The sequence below is a fragment of the Phyllostomus hastatus genome, unplaced genomic scaffold, assembly GCF_019186645.2.
Source record: "Phyllostomus hastatus isolate PE091 unplaced genomic scaffold, TTU_PhHast_1.1 phas_scaffold_760, whole genome shotgun sequence".
Classification (NCBI taxonomy): domain Eukaryota; kingdom Metazoa; phylum Chordata; class Mammalia; order Chiroptera; family Phyllostomidae; genus Phyllostomus; species Phyllostomus hastatus.
The window spans coordinates 2,494,764-2,516,999 of record NW_025334040.1 but is presented as its reverse complement, the minus strand read 5'-3'; the positions used below and the strand labels follow the sequence as shown (position 1 = coordinate 2,516,999).

Here is a 22,236-nt window from a genome sequence, read left to right as displayed (position 1 = left end):
TTTGAAGTTTGCCCCTTGGACAAAGTTTGCATGAGTCTGAAGTCAGGTGGGAGAATCAAGTGAAGGCTGGGCCCTGATCTCCAAACAGCTTCTGTTCTCATCTCAGAACTGGTAGATGGGGCATACCTACAGCAACTGGCAGTTGGAAAAGCCCCTACTCCTCTAAGCTGATATAGTTCTCCCCTGTTCCTCTTCCTCCCCAGGCCACCAACTGCCTACCCAAAGCCCAAAGCTAGGCCCCTCACCTTTTTGTGCTTCTTGGCCATCCACTTGTCCCAGTTGTTGAGCATGTCCAGCCACTTGGACTCCCTCTGCCTCAGCACCTCCAGGGGGACTTCCTCCAGCCTGTGGAGCAGAGGGCAGGGTGATCAGAAGTGCCAAGACAAGCAAAGGCCTTGGCTTAGGCCTTAGCCACCAGTCCAGTTAGTCGTCCTTTCTTCCCTCTGCCCTCCATACCTGCTGTTCCCTTTGGGACTGCTAACTCATGAACACCCTAACACAGATGAGAAGAACTCTGCCCCCTCCCTAAAAGGCATAGGCCAAAGAGACAGCAGGTTCAAGTGCCTACTCCCCCAATGTGTCAAGGGGCCAAAGGTCACAGTGTCTTTCTGAGGAAGAGGCCTGAGTGTCTGTGATCTGTACATCAAAGCACAGCATTCCTTTACTGGATCTGTCTTGATAAATAAGCCTCTTCAGAGGGCCTACATGCAAGGTACAGAGTTGGATGAAAAAACTAGTCAAACAAGTACAGAAATAACATAATCACCTCTTCACTCCAGCAAAACTAGTTACTCATAGTTTCCCCAATTACACCCTGGCCCTTTCCCACCTTTCAAACTTTGTTCATACCAGTCCCGGTGCTGGAACGCCCTCCAAGTTGTCTCTACCAATCAAAATCCTACAAACACATCAAAGCCCCATCAAATACTACCTATGTTTGTACATCTACTAACTGAGCAGCTATCATAGCTGTGTCGGCATTGTTCTAGGGCTAGGGCCTCTGGGCAGGCCATGGGGAAGCACTCCTGTGCCCAGAATAAAGTCCTAGACCTCATGGTATTAACATTCTACTGGCACTGAACGCTCACTAGAGCTGGTGGGGAAAACACCTCAACATAGAGACCCACTCCGAGCAGGCAGACAGGCACCAGAGCACCTGGGGCAAGCTGGGGCGGGAATCCCTGGCTTTGCCAGAGTGTACTTCAAGTGAACGAGTTTCCTCTAAGGAGTGAGTCACCAGGAATTCATTAATTCATGCTCTACTATTTAGCCTACAAAGCAATATCAGTAAAACAACAAGAAAATGTATATGTGTACCTCTCATACACACACTCTCTCTTTTTAAAGTTATTTTTAAAGTGGTGGATTATGTATTTTTAAATTTTGTGTGTGTGTGCTTCATATTTTTCCCCTATTTAAAAAAGTCCTTGATGATATTGAGAGGTAAGATACCCAGAGAGGGTATCTTGCTCAGAGTCAAACAGCAAATCAGTGGAAAAACCCAGATTCAAATCCAAGTCAGATCCTAGCCAAGAGCCTGCACTCAGTCCTGCCTGACCTCCCAGAAAGGAGAGCAGGGTCAAAGGCATTGAGGCGGCTGGGAGGAGGCTCTAAGGAACAGGACATGGTGAGGCCAGGGCCTGGCCCAGTCCTCAGTTCTGATTCTCTCTCTCTGCCGGAAGGAAATGCACTGCTGTGACTTTTACTGGTTGGAAGAGCAGAGGGTGGGGCCCTGGCAGAGTAGAGGCCTCTGAGACACAACAGGGCAGGTCCTCTTCTTCAGTGCAGTTTATCTGGGGAACTGCACAAGCCAGAGAATAGCCTTAGAGCTGAACAGCTGAGGAGGGACAACAGGCTGAGGCAAACCTGGTCAGCCTTGACACACAAACACCGGTCATCCCAGTCTTGAACTTCTCACCCTCTCGCCACCTAGAGGCAAAACCAAGGAGGGCACAAATATAACTCCCTTTCCCTCCTTGAGAGGAGACAAGCAGAGACCACACCTTTAGATCAGGTCTGGCATCCCCACAATACCCAGGGACTAGAAACCAAAGAACCATGCATCACAGGCCATCCTGCCTTCCACTACGTACAAAACACTCAATTATACAAGTCAGAGGATAAGCCTGCCAGTTAACTAAATGAAACGGAGTGCCCACACTGAGTCAGCAGGAAGTTCTGGCAGTCATGGATATGGATCCTGTCTAGTCCGATCCCCCACTAAGCAGATGAGAAAACTAAAACTCACGGAGGGCACAGCTTTCACCTGAGATTACCAGTTTTTGAAGAATTCCCAAGTAACACATGCCCATTTGACAACTCAACCCTCGGGTCTGTTTTTGTTGATAAGATCTGATTGCAGGGCCTCAGAGATACCCATTCTCCCAAATGCACATACACAGGGGAACACATTCAAGTTCAGTGTTTTTTCTTTTTTAACTGATGCCAGATAACAGCTTCAGTAGTTTCAAAGCCTGAACATCAAACCTCAAACCGGAATTTTAAGTGGGTACAAAACAAACGACCATATTTCCTGAATTCTAAGACACTACTGATTTTAAGCTACACCATTGATTTGGCAAGATCTTCTCAGAAACATACAAAAAAATCCATCACTACTTTAAATGTACATGTGAATTAAAAGATTGTTCTGATTTTTAAAGCCTTAGATTGGGAAAATTTTGAGGAAACATGGTCATTTGAATGGCTTCTCCTGCAACAGCAGAGGAGTTTAACCCACTTGGAGATGGTGAGAAGGATGACACTGAAGATCCGATTGTACCCCAGCACTTAGCACATCATATGCTCTCTAACTGCAGGTAGATTTTATGCACAGGATGTGCCTTTAAGAGTTGCAGGCTATCCACTTACTAAAAATCAGAAGATTCAGCCCTGGCTGGTGTGGCTCACTGGATTGAGGGCCAGCCTATGAACTGAAAGGTCACAGGTTCCATTCCTGGATTATGGGCTAGGTCCCGAATGGGGGAGTGCGAGAGGCAACTGATTGATGTGCAATGTTTCTCTCCTTCTTTTTCCCTCCCTCCCCTTCTCTCTAAAAAAAGTAAGTAAAATCTTCTGAAAAGTGAAAAGAAAAAAAAATCAGAAAATTGAGCTATGGCCAGTGTGGTTGGAGGTTCAATTCCTGGTCAGGGCACATACCTAGGTTTTGGATTTGACGCCCAGTCAGGGACCTTATGCAGGGCAGTCAATTGATGTTGTTTCCTCTTTCTGTCTCTCCCTTCCTCTTTCTCTAAAATCAATAAACATATTTTTTAAAAATCAGAAGATTCATGTATCCTTTGGTCTAGTCAGTTAGGACCTCAGAAGGCATCTGATCAAGTTGCTGTCTGATGTAGAAATCCCTTCTACAACAGGCAAGTCCCTTGCCCTCTCAGTTTCTCTATATGATTGGATGGCCTACACTGTGAATTGACCCTGGTAGGATGCTCAGAAAGGAGCCATGAGATGGAGTTGAGGTCAGAATGTCCCTGCAAATAGCATGATGGGATAGAAGCCCTGAGGTAGCTTCCTATTGATAGTGGAAGGAGAGTGTGAGCCAGTTTCTAGTGACAGGGAAGCTGACCATATGGCCAGTTTAAGGGGCCAAATGGCCCATGGGGGTTGCTTCAGGTCTGAGAACTTCACTCACCCTTCAGAAAACTCCTCGTTCCTTAAAGTGGCCTGAGGGAGTCTGCAACCAAAAGAACCTAATGAGAACAGTCTCTAGCAGCCCAGCCTCTGCTGGAATGCCACCAGGTATGGGGCCTCATTATTGCCGGATGAAGCCACTCTATTGCTGAAGTTTCTTACTGTGAAAACTTTCTTCCTCAAAAATAAAAACAAAAACAAACAAAAAAAAGTGTTCTTTATCCTATAATGCCAAAATTTTCCTATAATCTCAACACCCCCTTCTAAGGTTGCACAATTCTCATGCCTGGTACACACACTGCTAATTTATCTCTTGTGCTCATTCGTCCCTACCTGGAATGCCCTTTTTTCTCCCCTCCCCAAATCACCATAACCCTTTCAGGGCTCAATATAACTTAAAAGCTACAACTTCAATGGTAACAGCAGCAATTGTAGTTATCATTTGTACATGATTTACTACTTACCAATTTCTTTCTAAATGTTTTATATACATCTCATATATATTTCATAATAACCCTACCATAATATCATTCTCTCTATTTTAAAGTAGAATTCAAGACTTAGTGAGGTTACATTCCTCATTCAAGGCCATGTAGTGGTAAGTGACAGAACTGAAACTAAAACCCAGGCCTGCCTGACTCCACAGCTCCTGACTGTTGCACTACAACCTTCTGTCTCCATAGGTCAAGCCCTCAGCTTCCACACCTGCTTAGGTTTCATTGACTGTTTTCCAACCTAAAGACTTTCATCCTGACTTAGAACACTGTTTCTCAAAGTTTTTAAACCAAGACCCACAATAAGAAATACATTTTACACTGAGATTTAAATATATACCTATATAACTGAATTTTATAAAACAACTACTTTTTAAAAAAATCCTCACCTGAGGATATGTTTATTGATTTTAGAGAGAGAGGAAGGGGGAAAGAGCAATAGAGAGAGATCAAAACACATGTGAAAGAGAAACATCAATAGTTTGTCTCCCATACTTGCCCTGTCCAGGGATCGAACCCAAAACTTAAGTATGTGCCCTGACAGAAACTTAAGTACGGGTTCAAATTGTAACCTTTTGGTGTACAGGACAACGCTCCAACCAACTGAGTAACACAGCCAAGGCAAAACAATTTACTCTTACGTGTACTAATGCATTGAGATATTTTAGTTCAATTTTATATTATTCTATTTTATTTGTCTTAAGGCTGTGTTAATCCCCTCAAATTGATTCTATCACTAATTTATTAATGAATCAAGACATGAAGTCCAAAATGACATATTACAGCTTGCTCATATTGCTCTGTATATCCCTCCATAACTGGACTGGGTCTTGAACTTCTGTAACTCCCACCATGCACCTCACAGCTGTTCAACAGGTGCCTGTCTGGTTTTCTCCATGGCGTGGTTACTTTCATCTGCATTGCATTCAGAGGTATAAGCCACTGCTGTCCATAGCAATTTTATTTGTGCCCCTAAGAGCCCAGTGAGGTGGATCCTCATAGATTAATTACTATTTCCATTTGGCCCATGAAAAACTTGACCCAATCAGAGAGGTTGTATTACTTGGGCAGTCACAAGTTAATAAATGGTAGAACCAGGGCTTCCCCTCTGCCACAGTGACTCACGTGCTTCTTCTGACTCCCTTGGGAAGGCTGTGGGGAAATAAGGCCATTCTAAAGATACTGTCATGGGGCTCTATCTCTGGCCCCCAAGCCCCTAGAGATGGTCTAATCCCCCTCCTCCAGTGTTCAGACTGCCTCATTTGAGTAGCCAGCCCATACGTAACAGTGCTCAGTGAGGCCAATATGCTGAGTGAATGCAGCTTGCAAGGACAACCTCAGTTGGAGACAGCAAGCCTAGGCAATCTGTCATTTGCCAGTCGCCCTCTCCTGAGAAAGTGCGGCACAGGACACAAAAGTGAGACTAAGGACTTCCAAGAGCTCAGAGGAACAAGACCATTTCCCAAGGCTTCTGGGACTGCAGGCTGGGGGTCTTGCTCCTCCCATCCTTCCAGCTGTCTGCTTTCTGCCCAGGCATACCTCAGCCCCTCTGGATGGCAGGCTCGATCAGGTATGGTTCCTGTGCCTGTAACTCTTTTATGTGCCAGTGGCAGATAAACCTTGGTTCCAAGAAAACAGTCTAAGCCCCTCTTTTACTCTCCAAACCAGCCCAAAGGAAGAGAAACACAGCCCCAGCAGAAAGCCCAACGTCACAAACCACAAGACTGATCCTCCTCACCTTGAGGCCTTGAGGCCTTGTGGGGTGTGGCAGAGAGCAGAATGGGGACTTTGAAGCCTACCACCCTAGGTTTCCATTGCAGGTCCTCCCCCTAGGAGACCATGGGCAAAATACTTGCCCTCCTTAAGTCTCAATGTCATCTTTAAGTGGGAACAAACACACCCCTCACAATTATAGGGCTACAAGGAGGAATAATAAAGGTATATAAGGACCCAGCCTGTGTGGGTGGCTAGTAAATGGTATTTGCATCTCACCTCACACTTTCACATCCCTTTTCACATCTGACTGGTCCATATACACAGACACAAAAACATGTAGCGGGGCAGGATTATCTCCATTTTACCCAAAAGCAATTGAGCCCCCAAGAGATTAAGGGATTTACTTCATGATATACACACTACAACTACTGGTTTCTGATCCCAGCTCGACCACTTTATGGCTGTGTGAAAGGGGCAGGATGCTCCGCTCTCTGAGCCTCTGATAATATGGAGGAAATGCCACCTCCTCAGTAGTCAAGATCACACGAGACAGTAAGAGCTGACATGTTTCCAGCACTCGCCATGTACTAGCTCTGCCAAGCACTACATAGGCACACAATTCCCTAAGGAATTAGCTTTTGTAATCTCCATTTAATAGAGAAAAACACTAAAACTCAACATGGTTGAGTAATCTGCCCACAGTTACACAGCCTAGAAGTGGAAGCTACCGCTTGAGCACTAAACTATCCAATAAAGAGAAAGTGCCCCACCTATAATACTACCTCAATACCTGTCACATTCCCTTACCTCTTCTTCACCGCCCAGTGGAGAACCACTTCCCTCTGTGCCGAGAAGGGCTGTGGTGAGCAATATGAATATATGGAAAATTGAGAGAGAATATGGCCAACCACAGATCCAGGGACAACAGGGTGGGGGAGCTCCCCTCTCCCACCTGAAGCCAGAAAAAGAAGTGAGAATAAACAAAAAGCTGAACTACTTTGCACAATGGGCAACAATTTCTGGAGTTCATTAACCTAAGAGGTAGTAATGACTGAAAGTATAAATAGTTTTTATGCCAGTACCGTAATAACTGATGATAAGAAACTGGAATGCAAGAGAGGGTGTGTTGGTGGTGTGCAAACAGCCAATGGTCAGGGCTGGGAAGCCTGTGAGAGCACCCAGTGAGTCTACCCCATCCCCAGACAGCCATGGCAGCTTGTAGCCCAGATGATAAGTGATCTGCCCAAGGCCACACTGTGAGTGTAGAAAAGCAAGAGTTAGTCAGTAGCAGCCTGGTGCTCCCTCCTGGGGCCTGGCAGCCCCTGGCTTGTAGGTAGGGCAGTGTCTAGGCTTCCTGTCCGGGTGAAAGAGAGTCTGGCTTGCTTCACTCTCCCCAACTCCCAAAGCAAGCTAGTGCTGGGCCTGCCTCCCTTTCCCATACAGAATTTCTTGGCTTTGCTCCTTCCAGCCCTGGGTCAGTGCACAATGGTAAACAGGTTCTCTCCACCCTTCACTGGCCTCAGTGCCCTGGGCCTCTGCCCAGCTCTCCACTCTGCTCAGCTTCAACCTCCCCACCCCCACCCTCAAGATTCAGATGGAAGAAATGATTCCTTTAGGAACCAGCCTTGCTGGCTCCAAACAGCAGGGATTCCCCCCTCCCCCACTCCCACTCAGCTAGGGAAATGCACTGACCAAAACAAACCCCTAAGGCAACTCCCCTTGACAACTGTAGAAAGGTATACAGACTATTTCAACCAAAAACATCCCTTCCCCAAGTCCCAACCCCCTACCAGGAAGAGTAATGCTTAAAATTCCCCATCTGGCAACTGGGTCCTCAGATCACAATCTCACTGTGGGCACCCGCAGCCACCCTGACTCATGTTGGGCCCCCTTACGCATCCTTACCAAACTGCTAGATCTTATTGATATATCTTACCAAATTAGTCTTGACTCACTGCTTACATAAGGTCCCTCTTCTACCAGACTCCTTCAGGGCCCCCTACTGCCTTCCCTGTCCAACAGAAATCTCAGGCTCCTCCTATTCCCTCTAAACATCCTCTTTTCTCTCCAGTCTTATCTCTAGGTAGCTCCCTCTATGAGCTGTCCTCCCTCACCCTTAACCCCACTATTATTTAGTCCACTTATCTTCCGAGGCCTCATTTAGAACTTCCTCTCATCTCTACAAAGTCTTTTCTAACTACTCTAGAGACAGAACACGATCAGCACCTCATTATATTCCATACACATCTCTCTAGAGGCTGTGTTCCAGGCCCTAAGTCTACAAAAATGAAAAACTATATTCCCTGCCCTTGAAGAGGTCAATCTGGCAGAGACAGATGGGTGAGTAAATAAGTAGCACACATAGAAGTGCCACCGCAGAGACATGTAGAAGGTGCTAGGAGACTGCAAGAATCCCCCAGGGTAGAAGTGTGGGTATTTAGGGAAAGCTTTAAAGGAGAGCTGACTTTTGAGATGGTCCTTGAAGGGTGACAGGAAGTGGCCAGGTTGAGAAAGGGGAAAGGGCACACCAGGTGGAAGACCCAGTATGAGCAAGCACAAGTCAATAGAAAAGGGCCCGGCTTATTTGGGGAATGTGAGCAGTCCCGTAGAGCAGGTAAGGTTTCTCCAGCTGACTGTCTACTTCGCCGAGGCAGCATTCTACAAAGTCGTCCCTGGAGAGCAGGGGCTCTGCCTGTCTCGTTCTCTGCAGTGCATCCTGGGCCTAGAACATAACCTGGTACCTGGCTGGTTCCTTGTTGACAGATTCATTAGCTTTGTGACCTCAGGCACTCCGAGTTGCAGTTTTCTCCTCAGGGAAATGGGAATACTGCCCCCTACCTTAAGATCAGGTGAGTAAAGTACAGACAGTGCTCATAAAGGACACTCCCTCTGTGACCTGGCACCAGCTCTGGATATTCCTTGAAGCCCAGCACAGGGCTGAGCACAGACGTGCTTGATGATGGCCTTTTACAACATTATAATTCTAATATTCAATTAACGTAACTGAATGTCTGTTATAACACTTACCAGGCACTTGCTATGAACCAGACATTGGTGCTCAACACTTAACTTACACTATTTCATTTAATTCTGATAATAAGCCCATGAGAGAGGTCCTCTAATTATTGCTCCCCTTTTGCAGATGAAGAAACTCAGGTTTTCGACCGTTCAGTAACTATCCAAGGTCCAGGGTGAGCAGAGGACACAGCTCTAGGAGGTGAATCCAGGCTCTGCTCTGATCCTGCCCTGTCACTCACCTCCAGAACTGAGAGCTGTCTACCAGGCTGGATGTACACAAACCCTCCTGCCAGGGAATTTGGAGCTTAGTGGATTTAGAGCCATAAACTGATGCTTGGCAACTCATTTTACCTTTCTGGAGTTTGGTGTCTGCCCTTGCAAAATGAAGATTATAGTGATAAGTACATCTCACAGAATTAAATGAGGTGGTATCAGTGAAGCCCAGTCCACCATGCAGCCTCTTATGTGAAATGGCGTTACCAAATGACTATGCTGGGAGAGTGGAAGGGGTCACACAGAGGCAGGACAGGACGGCCTGGATGAAAGTCTACAAAAAACACAGGAGGGTGGTGGTAATTATGAAGCAAACTCTGGCTCCTTCCACAAGTGATTGCCATTACCCAGGAGGGCATAGGCCCCAGGCAGCCCTATGGCTGCATGCTTTGGTTAAATCTTTCAGGAGACCTACCACTGTTCTCATTTCTGCTTTGTCTTCACAGGCCAAGGAAAGAAAAGACCAGGGCCTTCAGAGTCAGGCTTCTAACATCTTTCAGACAAACTCTTCAACATCATCCCATTAAAACTGCCGTAGTTTATATCTAGGGGAAACTGAAACTTAGAAAGATTAAGCAATTTTCTCCAAGTCACACAGCAAGTAAGGGGCCCAAAGAGGCCCTGGACTCAGGTCTCTTGACCCCTGTTCAGTTTCTATTTACATTTTCTCCTAATCCAGTTATCTCATTTGATCCTCACAATCCTTTTATATACAGGCCAGGCCTTTAACTACTTGCTGGATATCTGACATCCCTGCTAGGCTGTAAGTTCTGGGAGGGTAGGGCAAGGTCTGTATCCCCTGAATCAAGCACATGGCTGCACATATAGTTAAGTGCTGAATGTAAAACAGGGAGCATTAGAACCATAGTCAGGCAAGGGGATATGCCTAAGTTACATACCACAAAGGTCTGTGGTGGAGTCAGCAGAGTCCTTTCCCACTGCTAGCCTAAATCCATATTTCCAGCTAGAATCTCTTAACTCAGAGATGGCTGGTTGGGCTCCTAGATGCTAAAGTGTTAGCCTCCTCCTAGGCACTGGACTTGCTTGTACCCATCCCAACTGAGACACCAGCTGAGACATCCAGCTGAGACACCAGCTCCAGGAACACAGTAATGATTCAAGGTGAGGTCAAGCCAGCCCTCAGCTATCATCTGCCTGCCCTTAATCAGCTAATTCTGTGCCCAAACCCTAAACCTACCCTCTCTATTTGCACACTGCCCTAAGGTAGATTTTCCATGCCCTCAGACTTTACTCCTTTCTCCTTGAAGCCTTCCTTGCCATCCAATATGCCTACTGGATAGAGACCACAAAGCTCAGTACCATTCACCCCACCCCCTCCCAACCAGGCCAGCTAACCCACTCTCCTACTGGAGAGAGACAAAGAACGCCTTGATGTGCCCTGGGCATGCCAGCTATGCCAGGCACCTTGGGGAGCCCAGGGCTGTGACAAAGCAGAGTCAACAGCAGCCTGCTGTCCACTACAGAGGAAGGTCACAGTTGCCTTTCTCCCACTGTGGCCAGATGGCCCCAGGTTGGGTTCTGTGAAAGTCCAGGGCCACTTCAGCCTGTCATCCCAAGCCTTTCCAACTCCCTATCAGTCCACATAACCAGTCAGGCACCAAGCCCTACTGATTTGCTGGTCTCTTCATCCTCATAGCTCCAGACCTCTTCCAAGCTTTTCCATAGCCCTTTTGGGCTGTTCCAAACTCTCCCAACTAGTCTCACTGCCATCTTCCATACCAGTACCAGACTGACCTTAATGAAACACAGAAGGCCTCAGTCTGACATTCAAGGCTAGGCAAGGTCTGCCTAAACTACTTTCCTAGCCTCCCCTTGCTTTACAGGATCCTCCTGCTTCCTGTTCTTCTTGTCACCTCTGCATACCACATTTCTCAAACAGCTGGCTTCTAGGGGTCACTTTGTACATGGTTCCCACCCATCCAATGGAATATCCTCCCTTGCTCCTTCTGAGGCCTGGATCAAATACGAGGCCTTTTTTCTTGGCTCCTATATGTGAAGTTGGCTGCTTCTTCTTCTAAATTCCCAAAGCAACCACACACCTCAATTATAGCCTTCATTGCTCAACATTATAATGATTTGTGTGTGGTTCATTTTCCAACAAGTCTGTGAACCCCTTGAGGGCAACAAGAAAGACACAGATAGATGTCTTTTTCAGTTCTGTATCCCTTGTTCTAATCACAGGTGCTGATAGAGTAGGAGCTCAATAAATGTTTTGTAAATAAGCCCACTGCTAAGATGGATAAACTAGCAAAAGTAACCTTGGCTTTCTCTCCCAGCCTCCTGAGTCTGCAGTCTTATTTCCCTACCTAAAGAACAGTGAAGAGCTAAATTGTGACAGCCTCTGAGGAACTGGTCAGAGCACAGAATGGAGCACGATGGGGTGAGATGAAGAAGGGAAAGAGAAAGATGAAATAAGGAGCTTAAAGCTGGCAGCTGCCCTTAAATCCTGGATAGGGGGCTTCTAAGCAGGTAAAGCAGCAGGAGTGTTGGTTTTCCAGTGGAGGAGCCAGGATAGTTTTCTCCCAGGGAGGGTTCTTGGGCTCAAAATAGCAGCAGATTTGCCAGGGGCAGACAAATCAGCTAAAGGAGGCCTCCTCCCCCTTAGGTGTGATGGCTACAGGATAAAGAAAGTGATCAGCTAGGGCACTGGCAATGCATGGATGATGGCAGGGTTCTTCTATGGTGGGCAATGCACCCTGGCCTAGAGACTCAATTGGCTTGAAATAAGGAAGAGAACAGGTGGTGCCATATAGCTGGAATAGCAATGGGCTGAGGCAGAAGATCTGGAATCTCTCCCTAATCTGGCTCCATTGTTACCTAAAACTATGAGATTTCTTCAGGCCTTGGGTTCCTCACCTGTACACAAAGCATAATCCTTCCCTTACCTACACAAAAAGACTTCTTCCAAAAGGTACGGACTGGATATCAAAGTCAGATGGCCATTATACAGTAGTTTGGGATCAACAAACGGCAATGCAGTATGGACTCTGCTATGGGAGGGCTAGACCAAGCCTAACCTGGACATGCTTCCAAGGCCTCCCCAAGGATCTTTTTTCACCAGGCCTTCTTTGACTTAGGGGTCCATGGACTTTCACTGTACTGAGACATGCCTTGCCCTCCACACTGGAATGGGGAGGTAGCCAGTTCCTGTTAATTCCTGCTCTGGGTATAGGGGCCTCAGGGACCAGCAAGCACCTAACACCCTGCCTGCTGCCACCTTAGCAAAGCTTAGTCACTGGATTCAGCTTTGAGAAACAGGTTCTAGTCCCAGTTCTGCCATTTACTAGCTAACAAACTTCAGGCACTTTCTTCTCCAACCTTTAGAATGCTCATCTACAGAAAGGGGCTAACCATGTCTTTTAGAAGAAAATAAGGGTTCACCATTGGTTAGGGTTGACTCCTGCCCACAGAGGATGGACCTCACTGATACTCATCATCAGAACCAGAGATGGAAAGTAGAAAATGAAAAGATAAGACCACTAGCTACTCCAGTCTTTAAGAGGGGTATTCATCGGACACCTACTATATGAGCAAGGCTCTTTTCAAACATCGGCTCATTTAAGCTTCATAAAAACCCTGCAAAATCAGTATTATAATAACCATTTCAGTGAGAAACAGGCTCAGAAAAGTGAAGCAACATGTCTAAGGTCACACAGACAGCCGGACTCCAGAGCTTGTGTGAGGAAGGAGCACAGAACACCTTCTTTCCTCCACCTTAGCGTAAACAGATTGGGTGGCTGGACCACAGCCAGGCCTCACTGGCCCTTTAGAGGTTTTGTTTCAGACACAGATGCTAGGAGGACAAAACATCAAGCAGGCCCTACCACCTTATCTCTTTCCCACAGCTTAGAATTTCCCAACAGGCGGACACACAGGCACCTTCCCGGGGCAAGCAGCTGGTGCACTGGCCCCCTCCTTCACCAAGTCAAGTCTTGTCTGAGGCTCTAGAACACTCACAGGGCCACCAAACCGGATTTTCCTTTGAAGCCGAAGGAAGAGAAGGAGGAGAGAAAATGGAGGGCCTGTGGTCTAGAGTCACAGAACAGGGCCCCACATATGCATCTGCCTCCTTCCAGATGGGCCACCCAGAGAACATTCTATTGCCAGCTCCATGCACTCTTGGGAACTGTAATAGTTCAAGAAAATAGGATGCTCTGAGCTTATAAACTGGAGAAGGTAATGGTAAGGCAGGGAGGCAGGCTGTGGCCTGCCAGGAGGGCCCTGGCCATACCCCAACAAAAACTGGCACAGAGCAAACTACAAGGATGCCAATTAAGCCAATTCTATGATTTACAAAGTCATAGGGCTTCCATAGTTGGCTAGGAGTAGTGGAGGGCTCAGGGGAAAGGAGAACTGAATCAGCAGAAGACAATATTGCTGTTCCAGATGTTTCTCCCTGGGCCCAATTCAGTTCCCTCTCTCCCCTAACAGGAAGCCAACACCCATGGGATCCCAGAGAGCATAGCTCCTCACCTCATCTGGCCTGCTGCACTGAGCAGACGGAGGCTGGGTGGGAAGTTTCAGCCTCAGGAGGCCAGTCCTGGCAATCACATGGGGAAAGAAGAGGGAGATCAGGGACCCACCTCTTTCAGGCCAGGAGATCTGGTATCTGTCTTTCTTTCCCTTCCCTATGCTGGAAAAAGCCCCCTGCCCCCCTAAAAAGGTCTGTTATTCCTACCCCCAAAGTTATAGAAATCGTAACATTACTCCTCCCACTCTTCCCTGCTGAGGGCACTTTTCCCCCCTCTGGTCCTTCCTGGGCTTCAACAACCATCTCAGTTCCCAGCCAAGCCGAAAGAACTAAGGCTGCCAGCTCCTGTCTGTGTCCATGCCACCCACAGGGCCCTTTGCTGGCTGGCTGCTTTCTTGCTTTTCCCCACTTGCTACTGCTCAAGAGCAGGTAGTTCCACCAAAGTTTCCCTGCAGAGCAGGTTCAAGTGACAGACAAGGTGAAGTAGAATGGCCTAGGGTTAGGAATCAAGAGTTCTGGGTTCAATTCCTGATGTTGCTCCTAACAGACTGAAGAGGTAAGGCTAATCACTTCTCTCAGGCCTGAGTTTACCAATCTGTATGATTGGCCATCTCTAAGGTCACTTTCAGCTTTCTGACTTGAAATGTCTATCAGTAAATGCCATTCAATAAATAAATATTAACTGAGCATTTACTTTGCTGCAGGCCTGAGGAGAAAAGGTGAATACCTCTAGTGCTAGCCCTAAAGCTGATCAGTCTAATGAACTGGTAATGACAACACACTCTTACTCTTGCTGGGCTGTTGCTGTTAGCCTCCTACACTGCTGAGGGAGTCAAAAGTGCTGAGCCGAGCCAGGGAATGTGAGGGCAGGCAGGTTCCTGCCAGGAACCCTACGTTCTACCTGTCCAGCACCTAATTTTCTGCTAGGACCAGAGGCCATATTAAGGGATGGTGAAGGCAGTGAAAACTCCTGACCTGGGAGTAAGGAACTCCTAGTTCAAGTTCTGGTTCTGCTGCTAATATGCTGTGTGACCTTAAGCAAGTTATAATTCTCTCTGGGCCTCATTTTCCTCATCTGTATAAGTAAGGGCTAAGTTGATCAATCTTAAGATCCCATCCAGCTCAAACACTCTATGATTTTAACATCTACTCATGCCAGTTATCTAACAGTCACCCAAGCAGGGTAGCCTCTGGCCTGCTTTCTTCCCCATCCCCCTATCCCCTAGCAACAGCCTAAACTTACCCACTTGAGACAACCTTTGGTCTAGGACGGCTGAAATGGACCTTTAACTGGAGCCAGAGTTCCCACCATCTCCGCTGCAGCCATCAGTGCTAATGTTTCACTTCTCTGGGATAGCACATGGACTCCTAGCCCTCAACCACGAGACTGGTTTCAGGGCAGTCACCCTGAAACTTCCCATAACTTCCCTTCTTATAGCTGTGGGCAGGGACTTACTTTTGGCTTTTTTGAAACCACAATATAAACAAAGCAGAGAAGATCAAAGCCTTCAGACACCCAAGATTTGAGTTTGACCAACAGGGTCAAGAAAGTAAGGCAGGGAGAGGAGGAGACCTGGGATCCCACCTCAGCCCCAGGCTTACAGACACCAGTGATGCAGAGGGTGTCTGCAAAGTACGGGTTTGTGGTTGGAGGGTGGGGAAGACAGATGTCTGGCAGCCTGATTGGGGACTACAGCCAAAGGGAGGTGCTCCCACTGGGGCCTCTCTCTATCCACAAATACCAGAGGTATGCCCTCATTTTTCTCCTCAATTTTCAGACCCTTAGAAGGAAAAGAAAGAAAACTAACATTTTCTGGGCCACTACTTGTGCCAGGCACTGTGCTAGGTACCTTCACATACCTAATCTCATTTAATCCCCACGTTAATCTTGGGAATAGGTACTACTATTGCCCTTTATGGTGAATAAACAAGGCTCAGAGACTCAGGATCTTGCCCAAGGTCACACAGCCAGCAAGCGTGAGTTCTTCCTAAGCCTGGCTTTTTCCCACTATATCACACTGCTCTGTACCCTGAGATCTGGTTAACTGCCTGATAAACATATAGTAGGAATTCTCATCTCCTAGAATTCACAGCAAATCTGAGCACATCATGCCAAAAACCCACAAATATAACTCCTTTACTACTTCTCAAGACCCTATCCCTCCCAGGGCCTAGTGACTATTCCTCAATTCAAAAATATACCTTAAATCCCTTTTGGGTTCTCACAAACAAACCCCTAGGCAACTCTGACAAACCACCAAATCAGGATGAGGAAGCGGAATATGGGCTGTTCTGTGAGTCCTAGACTGGACGAGGCTTAGCCTGGTGTGAGCAAATGGAAAGAGGTCGGAAGAGACAGATCCAGTGGGTAGGACAGAACTCTCCTTAGGGGAGGGGCCTACATTTCTCCAAAGGAAAAGGAGGCCTGGTGCATATGAAGCTTTTGAACTGGAGAAAACTCCAGAAGTGACCTCGATGGACCTGCTTATGTGTGTGGGGTTCTTATACTTCCATAAGTCATAAGAGAGGGTTCAGGAGCCTTGGGCAGTCACAACTGGTCAGAGAAGGGGAAGAAGGACCCCCTGGAGTAGGGTGATGGCACTCAGCAGTGCTGTAGGCTCCCATAGGTGACTGTATGCAGCTATCTCTGTCGAAGGGAAGGCACATCATGGGGAGGCTTGTCAGTTCTGTGCAGAGCACTGGTCTCATGTCACGGGACAGTTGGGGTAAGAATGGAGTCTAGAGTCCATCTCCCCTAAGGGGACCGCTAGCCTATAGGATCTCTCTGAGGTCTGGGCTCTGGGGTTCTGTGGGGCAGAGTGTGGCTGGCTTCCCAATTTACCCAGCTTGCAGGGAAGGTGGTGGTGCACTGCCTCACATTCCTCTGCCTGACAGCTGGGTGCCTGGGTGCTCTGGGGTGGAGGATTGGATCCTGCTGTCTTCCTGCCTGCTCCCCCAAGAGGCAGTGCACATTTCCATAGCATACACAGAGACAGCCAACACTCTGTCCTAGAGGGGAGGCACTGTCACCATGTGGGCACTAGCAGAGGGGATTTTCTGCCCACTGGTTGCCAGTGTCAGGAAGAAATCTGACTCTGAGTGGGAAGAGGAGCACACTCAGACCCTTCTATGAGAGGAAGGAGCGGTCTGTCCCAGAGTGGAAATGTCTGTTACTGTCACTGACCAATGTCAATCCATCCAGAGGTCTTTGTTCCTGTTCTGGAGTGAGATGGGGGCAGGACAGTCTGTCCCTTTGAACCCTGCCTGAAGTGTTCCCCTGAGGAGGGGGTAGTGAGGTGGTGAGACAAGGGTGTCTATGGGTCTTGGGGGGACAGGTGTTGACAATATCTGTTGGGGAAGGGGCAGCCATCAGTGAGCCTGGGAGGGGGTTAGCCCTAAGGCCGGGGTGGCAGCAGTGATGTTGGGACAAGTATCTGTCTGTCCTGAAGCTGGGAGGAGAGCATTGTCCGCCGTTTCTGGGGTGGGGGGTGCGGTGTGTCGGCAGGGAGGGGGCAGAACGGGGGAGGTGGGATTCCTGTCAGTCCCGCCATCCCTAGTGGGCTCCCGGGTGTGGGGCGGGTCAGTTTGCCTAGGGGGATGGTGGGGGTGGGGTAGCGGAGAGACGGGGTAGGTTGTTCCTGGTTGGGAGGGTGACATGTCGGTCTGTCCCGAGGGCGCTCTGTCCCCGTCTAGGGCCGCCCCCAAGCCTGGTCCGGCGCGCGCCTCCCGCCCCCCGGCCCCAAGTGCCTGTGTTACTCACGCGCCCTCGGCGCCCTGCGAGCCCACGATGAAGCCGAACTTGTCGATGCGGCGCTCGGCGAAACCGTTGGCCTCCGAGTCGGAGCCGAGAGAACTGAGCTCATCGGAGGCTACCGCTTCTGGGCCCGGGCACAGGCTCTCCCGGGTCCCTGACAGGCTCCCTCCGGCCGCGGGCGAGCGCGGCCCGTTCTCTCCAGGGCTCTTCGCCATCCCGGCCGCGCCTCAGCGGCCACCTCAGCCACCTCAGCTGCCTCAGCTGCCTCAGCCGCCCAGCCACCGACGCCGCCGACGCCCCGCCCACACGCCGCACCCATTGGCCGCCTTAAGGAGAGGGGCGGGGCCCTAGGTCCTCCAGAGCTCTATCTCCCCCGAAGCCCAATGGGCGACGCAGATCTCGGGGCCCGCCCACCTCCCCCAGGATGGCGCCAACCAGCCCGATGAGGAGGCGGGGCAGCCGTCACCCAGAGCCCTCCCCGCTAGGGCTGCCAATCACGGAAGCTTACCTGAAAGCACCCTTCTGGCCTTTCCGGGTTGGATGGAGCCAGACCTGTCACCTGTAACGCAGCAGCGCAGGCAGAGGCAGGATTCCGCCGAGATTCCCTCAAATTCCTCCCGAGCCCTGGCTCCTCGCGAGACCCCAGGGACGTGGGCGAGGATTATTGTATACATTCATTTATGAGGATCTCTGAGGAGATCCAGGATGGATTTGAGGACTAGCCCAGGGACACAGTAGCTTAAAGACTCAGGCGGAGCTAGAAGTTCGACAGCCTTTCTTTCCCCTTGCTACCTGCTTCTGGGGCTTTAAGTTAGCTAATGGGAGACCTAATAAGAATGATAACCAATGTTTATTGAACCATGCACTGTCCTAAGTTCTACCTACCTTTTCTTGTAATCTTCACCCCCCAACAGGTTGGAGATACAATCAACATACTGTAAAAATCATCCGTTTAAAGTGTATAATTCAATGTTTTTAAAAAAGATTTTATTTATTTACTTTTAGACAGAGGGGAAGGGTGGGAGACAGAGACGGAAACATCAATGTGTGTTGCCTCTTGCTCACCCCCTTCTGGGGAACCTAACCCACAACCCAGGCACGCGCCCTGACCGGGAATCCGAATGGCGACTCTTTGGTTCACAGGCCAGCCCTCAATCCACTGAGCCACATCAGCCAGGGCTATAATCACCATGACGTAATTTTAAAACATTTTCATCACTCCAGAAAGAAATTCCTACCCCTTAGCTGTCACTCCCCAACCTTCCTCCCTCGTCCCTGGCAACCACTAATCTGTTTTCTGCCTCTATAGATTTGTCTTTTCTGGACATCTTATATAAATGGAACTATATAATGTGTGCCTTTTGTGTGTTTCACTCATTTCACTTAGCATAGTGTTTTCAAGGTTCATGCATGTTCTAGCATATACTACTACTTCATTCCTTTTCACGGCTGAAAAATATATCCCATCATCTGAACAGACCACATTTTGTTATCCATTTGTCAGTGATGGTCATTTCAGTTGTTTCCATTTTGGGGCTATTTTGAATAATGCTGCTACGAACATTGAGGTACAAACTTTTGTAGGAAAATATTTTTGTGTCTCTTGACTACAAACCTAGGAGTGGAAATTTCTGGGTCACATGGTAACTTGGATTAAACCTTTTGAGAAACTGGCAAACTGTTTTCCAAATTGGTCCCACCACTTATAATCTTTTAGCAACAAGGTAGATAACATTATTAGTCCCATTTTACAGTTAAGAAAACTGAGGTGCAGGGAAGTGAAGTCAGCTGCCTCCAGTCCTGGAACTAGCTTGTGGCAGAGCCAGAATTTGATCCTAGCTCTTACCAACAGCTTATATTGAGAGGTATGAGCCAATTGCATCTACATAGACTTAGCTCCCAGCAGCCTACTTCTGACCCCAGAGATTGTCAACACTTGGAGCCATAATGACAGCTCCCTGCTTAAATCCAGTACTATGTTGTCACCTGACACTCTGCTGTAGACCTGTAAGGCAGACAGGCCTAGAGGCAGGAAGGGACTGAGAGAGCCAGACCTGAGCTGCAGGGCCTGGGTCAGTCAGGCTGCTGAGGGACTCAAAGCAAGCCCTAAGCCGGGGCAAGCTCTTAAAAATTCAGTGATTTCACCATTTATCTCCTTGATGCCACATGGCCCAGACATTCTTGAAGACTTTGCTGTGCAGTCTTCACATTCCATAGGCTTCTGGTTTCCCATAAACAGGGCAATTGCAGACATGGGAGTGGGCGTGGACTATTTTGGTCTTAAATTCTCAGTCTGGGAGAATTTTCCTTTCCTCCAGTGGCTTCAGACAGAGTGGTGGACTCAGTCCCAACTACCAAGAGGGGCAGAGTGGGTCTCATATTGGGATGTGGGCCTATCCCAGGAAAAGGAGCAAGGAGCCAGATACACCTGGAGCAGATATTAAGCCCCAATCCTGGCAAAGTATCTACAACCTTTTGACTTCTTAATTCTGGTCCTAGGATCATATCCCAAACACTTTCAGTTCTGTAAAGGCACATGCACAATGATGTTCACCCCAGGAGTATTTAGGGTGTGGTGGGGGGGTAGGTTAGAAGGACGAGAGTGTCCATCTTTGGGAGACTAGATAGATGTTTCTCAGGCAAAAGCCTTTATGCCCCAGCTTCTAATTTTCTTGTGTACAACCACCCAGGTTTCAAATCTGTGCTCTCTCACTCTGTGACCTTGGGCAAATCTCTTCTCTTTGAGCCCATTTCCTCATCTGCAAAATGGAAATACTGGAAAAATACGTACTTAGAAGTTGTTCTGAGACTTCAGTGTGATAATATGCACCAAACATCTGGCACATGGAGATACCCAGTAAATGGAATCCAGGAGTGGCGGCATTTATAGTTTGCAAAAGCATGTGCAAATTCATTATAGTCTTGTGTGTTTCCCACCACAGCCTTTGGCTGCAGCTGGGAAGTTTACCTAATTAACGAATGGCACATGGCTTGGGAGCCTTTGTTTCATAGCTGTGCCCTCTCAATAACTGGATGTTCTTGTGCAAAATAGTTTAACTTCTAAGAACTTGTTTTCTCTTCTGAAAAATAGGAATGTCAATAATTACTTGGTTAGCAAGCTATGTCTCTGGAGCCTCCAGCACATAGTAGACACTCAGTATAAATGTTAGGTTTCTTTACTGCAAACTCCAGAGCTCTTTAACTTATTTGATATTACTTTAGTGAACAAAAGAGATGAAATCCTGGCTCAATAGAGTTTATATTCCAGGGTAGGAGGGAGAACATGAACAAGCATAGAACATTTGTGAGGTAGTATAAAAAGGAAAATAAGACAGGGTAAGGTATAGAGATTGCTGGGGGCAAGATGGAGCTTTGGGGGAGAGGTGGAAACGAGGAAGCCTCTCTGTGAGGGCCTGGGAAAATAGTGTGAAGTAGGGCAGCAAGTGAAAAGCCTTTGAAAGAGAAGCAGGCTCAGATGATGTGGTCAGAATGTAGTGAGAAAGCAGGAGTGAATGAATAAATGAATGGTTCCAAGGAATGGCCTGCATGAGAGGCCTTTGCCAATGCTGTGAAACATCCTGATTGACTGACTGCTGTAGAAGTTCTCTTGAGGATGAGATGCTTGACCAGAGCTACAGGAATATATTGATAACCTGGAGTTCATCCTACTGGGGTCATTCCTGAAAGTTTAGCCCAAGGTGCTCACACAGGCTCCCATGTAGTCTCCTCTTGACATATAGAGCTTGCATATGCTCAGGAAATGTGTCAGCTATCCAGATGACATGGTCTTTATTCATAACACCAGTGGTTCAGAAGGTAGTTCTGGTGCCCAAACTATGGTGAGTAGGCAAACTATAAAGCTTCTTTATCTCTATAGGAAGGACAACAGTTAATCTTTTGGTCCAAGTAGCAGAGAACCCAGCTGAAATGGGCTTAACCCAAAACTGAATTTAGTGGGTGCCATACCTTTAAACAATTCAAAGGTAAATAAGCTTCAGGAACAGTTTGATCCAGAGATGGTCACCAGGGCTACTGGCTTCAATTTCTTTTTTTCTCCTTTTTCTTCCTGTGGTTGCTTCACCCTCAAGCTAGAGCACCCCCATGGCAGCAGCTCCAAGCTCACATCCTTCCTCCGCACATCCACACAAGGAATGACTCTTCTGGTAGCTTCTGCTCAATGGAGACTGCATTCCTCTCCTCTACGTATCATCTGTTTATACAACACAGGTCTATCCCTAATCTAATCACAACAGCTCAGGGCTAGGAAACACTGACTGGCTTAAATGAATTCATCTTAGAGCAATACCTGCTTTAATGATACAACAAGGAATAGTAATTTATCTTGTCTACCTTCACAAATTGTTTGGCTAAGGGGTACCTAGAATTACTCACTTTTTAAATATAACAATGTAGGATAGTTAAGAGCAAATCCCCAAATCAGGTAGAATTAATAATCTTAACCTCAAAATCTTACATTTTACTTTTATTTTTAAAAAGTAAACTTAAAAAATTCTCATGGACTAGTATATGTATTCTTTTTAAACATATTTATTTACTTATTAGAGAGAGTAAGAAAGGGAGAAAGAGAGGGAGAGAAACACCGATTGGCTGTCTCATAACCACCAGGAGTGGAGACTGAACCCACAACCTAGGCATGTGCCCTGACTAGGAATCAAATCAGCAACATTTTGCTTTGCTGCCCAGCCAACTGAGCCACACCAGTCAGGGTTAGTTATGTGTACTCTTAAATGGGAGCTATATTGTACTTTTTTGATTTTTGTATTATAGGGGTAAATGAAGATTGCTATAATTATAGTACACGATTCAAGTGTATATCCTAA

General features: G+C 47.5%; 1 protein-coding gene across 2 annotated transcripts in view; it reads right to left on the bottom strand.

The window, feature by feature from the left end:
* Nucleotides 1–17,689, bottom strand: part of TBC1D10A (TBC1 domain family member 10A) — a 30,055-nt gene extending 12,366 nt beyond the window's left edge. For both annotated transcript variants that reach the window (XM_045826899.1, XM_045826900.1), the window contains exons 1-2: nucleotides 17,402–17,689; nucleotides 246–345 (exon numbers count right to left, since the gene is read on the bottom strand). In XM_045826899.1, the coding sequence (XP_045682855.1) occupies nucleotides 246–345; nucleotides 17,402–17,610 (309 nt within the window). In that variant the 5' untranslated portion in view covers nucleotides 17,611–17,689. The remainder of the gene's footprint in view (nucleotides 1–245; nucleotides 346–17,401) is intronic.
* Nucleotides 17,690–22,236: the final 4,547 nt, after the last annotated feature.